Here is a 5,274-nt window from a genome sequence, read left to right on the forward strand (position 1 = left end):
ATGGCGACCAGAGAAAAGGGAGCAGGGATGGCCGAGGATCTTCGCGCAGACCGAAAACACGGCCTTTAGCCGCGCTTTCTCCCCTCTGTGCAATGCGCCTTGCTACTCTCTGTCGGAATTTCGTTTGCCATGATAGAAAGTGAAATTGTTACTGGGGTTCGCCAGGCTCAACCTGTTGACATCGGTGCGCCTGCTGAGAGCGCTAATAGCGCACTCCCACTGAAGTGAGAGTATGGCGGATTTTTTTTTTGTCAGTAGCACGGCGAAGTTGAATAGCCTACATCACACACCGCAAAGCGCCGACATTTCATCCGCCGCTTTCGGCTGACTAAGGCAAATTTGTTTTTTTGTTTTTTTTTGCTGTCTACGCGGCCACAGGGGTGGAGTTGTGGCTCGCGGTGGAGTTATATTTCCCGTTCCAGAAGCAGCTGGGTCCGGGTTAAATGCCGGCAATTGCAGTAGTGGCAGGACATCGGGCTTTTAGAACCTACAGTTTACGGAAAATGCGTTGTTGAACTTCTGACGCACACAGGGCGAGGGCTACATGGTAATAGTTACGAGTGGACAAAAAGTACCATTCATAATAAAATAATCGTAGCTGTTGGAGTAACAAAGAAGGAAAGCGTACAAGACTGACGACCATAAGCCATAGATCGGCACATAAGACACGATACCGTGAAACGAGAAAGAAAACCGCACTCAGCGTGGTTGATAGCACAAAAACAACCTAAAAATAGGAAAACGAAGAGAAGCGTCATTAAGCGCCAAGCGCTTTCTGCTCTTGAGATTCGACCCGTAGGCAGTTGGTATTCATCATGTGTTCACTTTATTTTACGCCGTCTTTGCCAGTAACAAACGTCCACACTCGTGAACATCCATCTCTCAGGAGCCGGGGCATAAATTTAGCACATGAGCCTCTGATACAGGGGCTCATGGTGTTACAAATCTAGATTTTGTACTTGGAGGTATTCAATATGGCGTTTAGTCACAGACTCATTCATTTACCACCCCTTAAGGCCGCCGAGGCCACCGAGGCCACCGTAACCGCCGAGGCCGCCGAGGCCGCCGCCGAGGCCGCCAAGGCCGCCGCCAAGGCCGCCAAGGCCCCCGAGGCCTCCGAGTCCACCGTGGTAGCTGACGAAGGGCTTGACCCGGTGCGAGATTTGCGCGAAGGGCTGGGCCACGTAGTTGACGACGGGCTTGGCCACCACGCCGTAGTTGACGACGGGCTGCTTGAGCAGGCCAACAGTGGCCACTGGGTGAGCGGAGGCAGCACCCAACGCGGAACCAAGGTGAGCTCCGTAGCCACCCAGGCCACCGCCAAGACCGCCTAGCCCACCAAGGCCACCAAGGCCACCAAGGCCAAGGCCACCAAGACCAAGGCCACCAAGACCGCCATGGCCCAGGCCTCCGAGGAATCCGGCGGAGGCGCAGGCCAGCACGGCTGAGAAGACGACGACCTGCGCATACCGCGTTCAGGAGCGAATTATACCCTTTATCTGCTGCATGACCTACTGAGGCTAACTTTGACCATAAAGGTAACGAGGGAATGCGATGCTTATCCAAACTTTTTCGCACATGCTATTCACATTCTTACGGCACCAGCCAAGAAGTCACTGAGTGGGGCGAGTATATGTCAGCAAGTGGTGGATCCGAACTGGCATTAGAGAGTATGACGAGGCCGATATCCTATAGTATTACCAAGAGGGGAGAGGACAATGGCACGCGTTGAGGATTAGGTAGGGCTACTTTTGGGGTGGTTGAAGAGCAATCGCCCCTTTTTCCATCCCCTCTCGGTACCCGCCACTGATGTCAACCTAAGCTTAATTTCTAAGGGCTAGTCTGGTTGCCGTAGCCACGGGCGAAGAGATTGTTACATAAGCGATGAGCAAGAGCAGTGCATGAGATTATCGTCCCATTGTATTTGTTTGGAAACATTGGGATGACACGTTCAGTGCCTGTGCCACTTAAACATATATGAACAATAATCCACCGCTCCACCAAACTCAGGAAGAAAACGAACCCAAGTAGGTATCGAAATCACATGTACAGTTAGTTTTCCACTGACGTTCTTTTTCTTTCGTGACCTCTAGTCGAGTTGAGTAATCATCAGAATAAAAGTTAAAGCCTGTGCTCGAAAATGTAAGCGTGGCAAAATGAGGTAGACAGATATCAGTTACCGCTGGCTATTTTTCCCACGCCTTCCATTTCTTTATTGCTGTGTGAAACGATGACTGATATTTTAAAGCTATAAGTGAAGACTTAAGCCAGAATTCCAAGACAGTTTTCTCAGATTCCACCGCTTCTTACGGTTTTGAGGAAATTTAAGACCTAAACAATGGGGGAAGAACGAATACCAATGCGTTTAACAAATGGCTGGAGAGTAAATGACCTTCAGAGCTAGACAAATATATTTTAGGCTCCATGATCTTCGCAGATGGATAAAGTCACGCCATGCAAGCTTTTGGGGCTAACTCAACAAACGTATTATGGATGTGTAATTTGAAGCGCATACTGTCCTATTCTAACTAAAAATGCGAAAGAAATGAGCGAGTCTAGGATGGGGCACGTATTTGCTTAAAATCCGAAATGATAAGCAGGCTTCGCATTAAGCTCCCGCATTGTGACCGCCCGCGGAAAGACAAGCATTCAGATTCATTTGTGACCGCTAAACAAGCTGTGATCGTTCCATACGGCTCATCACAAATACGAAATACGGCTCATCACGAATACGCCTATGTCAGACTGGCACGGACGGCGTCCACATCCGCGACGCAGGAGCAGCGTAGCCGCCATGCGCACATATAGACACATAAAATTTCAGTATAAGCGGATCGGCCATTCAGAGAGTAAGCACTTGAATGAACTTTTCATTCATTTACGAATACAGTACAACTATGCTAATAACCGAAAGCTAGACGCCCGATTATAGGTTTCCATAGCGTGAAAACAAGCACTGCCTACAAAAGATAACAGTGCAAATTGTAAAATTGCTATGACCCAAAACGTTCAGCCGTCGCATGACACGATTTACGTGTACGAGGGGACACTGGAAACCAGCGTTTGGCCAAGCACATTTGTACTGGATTGAGCACAAATTCACCTGCCCAAATTCTGGCGTCAGACCATGCTTCACGATGCAACACTGAACAAAAATGTTTCCCTCAGATTCACCCACCAGGTTCTTTGTCAAGCAAACTAACTTCGGGAGGAAGCGGTGCGCTTCTGTCATACGATATTTACAGTAACATAAAAAAAAAGATCGCAGCTTCCACACAACTGCCTTGCATACAATCCTTGCACTAAATGTAAAAAAAAAATTTGCCGCTCAGAGGACACTTCACTGAGTTTCACGGCAGCGCTACTCACGAGGGCGTTCATGGTGTAAAGTCCGGGCTCGGGGAGTGAGATGCGTCTGGATTGGGACGAGTCAGGCACTGCTTTTATACCGAGTTCTGACCAGGACATGTCATGTTGTTCAAGGACGCCGTGGGTGAAGAGTCCCACTGGCCCCGTAACACGCTGTGGTGGAGAGAGGGGGAAAGCCAGCGCGCTGAGCTTTCTCGCGGCTACCGCGTGGTGAGGAGCCCTCGCGGCTGACGCCACCAATAATAAAAAAAAGAAAATGACGGTGGCATCGGGGTGCAAAGCCTGCACGGCCAAGGATTCTTTCGCAATACAAAAGGTGACATTGTTTCCTTCTTTTACGTCTTTCTTACAACACCCAATGATTACAAAGCGTTTCATGCTTTTTCGCCAGGTGTTGATCTTTTGTTTTATTGATTGCCTTCAGTTTAGGTTAGGGTGATATTTTCCCCACTGAGCAATGCGATCTTGCCGTGAATCTTTGTTTTGTTATTTCAAATTGCACATGTGGTCCTTCTCTAATTAACTTGTCAAACAATTTTCACTATCGCGGTAGCACAGTTTTCGAGCTTACCGGCAGGCGTTTCCGCGTTATGGTTGGGCGGTGCCTCCTATAGAGCCATTTAACGAGTCTCGTGATTTTCCGGCCAGGTGTATTGCCAAAATTTGTCATTCTACGAATACTTTGTTGAGCAAGTGTGGGTATTCCGTGTAAGTGGGAGTGTGCACGCGTCTGATAAGTTTTCGCAACAAAGCCTACAGTGTACAGAATAGTCTTTCCCCTTTCCCCTTCCTCCTGTAGAAATGGTTCTGTGGATTTAGTTGAACACGTGCCCTCGGCTTCTAGGCCGTATTGCTCACAGAAGCGGGATACAAATACACCAGCAAAGTATATGCCACTCAACGGGCTGAAGGGACCCAACTGGCTTAACCTATTCCGGAGCTTTTCACCTAAACATTGCTTATAAACCCCTGTTTAGCCCATGATTTGGCCTTGAATTCATACACACACGTCACACAGTCAGGGTCTTGAATGCCTACGATGCTGTTAAGATAAAGATTAAATTAGATAACTACGGCATGTAATATAGAGCAGAAGCCGTTTTAACTGGAATTTGCTCAGTTGTGTTTGGAAAAGGCATTGACAGATTGTCCTTTGTTAAATTAAATGTGGTTCGTCGTACAACTGCGAAAAAAAAAAGACTGAGCGTAATTAAAATTCCTCCCGGAGATTTCAACATTGTCCCTGGTACTTTCCTAGAATCCGAGCATTGCCCGGTTAACTCAAAGACTCTAATTATCCCCGCCGGGACGGAAAGACCGTTACCTGGGCTTGCCCTAGGCACTTCTTCGTCAAGAATTTATACTCTACGCACAAGCGAGTTTTCAAGACCCGGCTCAATGATAATAGCATGAAATGGGAGCAAACTGTATTAGGAGCTTTTTCCTCTTTGGTCGAAGGCGCCTTAGTGTTATCCCAGCTTCTATTCGCTTACCTCGTCACGCAAGCGGTTCATTACCGACTCCATGCAGAGCCTCGCATCAATTGCCGAACATTGAGCGGAATGTGTTACATGTCTGATACGCGAAATCTTTAATGCATTTCGCGAATATCCTCAATTTCAAGACGATCGTCTGAAGGTCCGGGGGCCTTTCCCTCCGAAAATGGTAGTAAGCTTATCGCCGCTAGGGTCATTGCTTGGCCTAGGTTTGCAGATATATCGTGTAGTGGTCCCTTATAAGTGACGGGGCCACCGGACGTAGCCCTGCCGAATGAAAGTTTACGTAAATCTGCAAGTTTTCTTTTGAAGCTCACATGCGGTGCTTTCGAGGGTTCACCCCCTACAGCTTTTATATATTATCATAGAAAAGGATGCACTCGTGGCTCAAAGCAACATGTCTATTTTC

The 5,274-nt window shown here is 47.9% G+C and overlaps 1 protein-coding gene across 1 annotated transcript; it reads right to left on the reverse strand.

Moving 5' to 3' along the window:
- Window positions 1–803: 803 nt before the first annotated feature.
- LOC144170938 (uncharacterized) lies at window positions 804–3,404 on the reverse strand. Its single transcript, XM_077700937.1, has 2 exons — window positions 3,370–3,404; window positions 804–1,460 (listed from the first exon to the last, which is right to left on the reverse strand). Exons 1-2 carry the CDS (start codon window positions 3,379–3,381, stop codon window positions 1,002–1,004), a joined length of 471 nt encoding a protein of 156 aa, XP_077557063.1. The 5' UTR covers window positions 3,382–3,404; the 3' UTR covers window positions 804–1,001.
- Window positions 3,405–5,274: the final 1,870 nt, after the last annotated feature.

The sequence above is a fragment of the Haemaphysalis longicornis genome, unplaced genomic scaffold, assembly GCF_048455015.1.
Source record: "Haemaphysalis longicornis isolate Haplotype H1 unplaced genomic scaffold, Haemaphysalis longicornis Haplotype H1 scaffold_1, whole genome shotgun sequence".
NCBI classification, from domain to species: Eukaryota; Metazoa; Arthropoda; class Arachnida; order Ixodida; family Ixodidae; genus Haemaphysalis; species Haemaphysalis longicornis.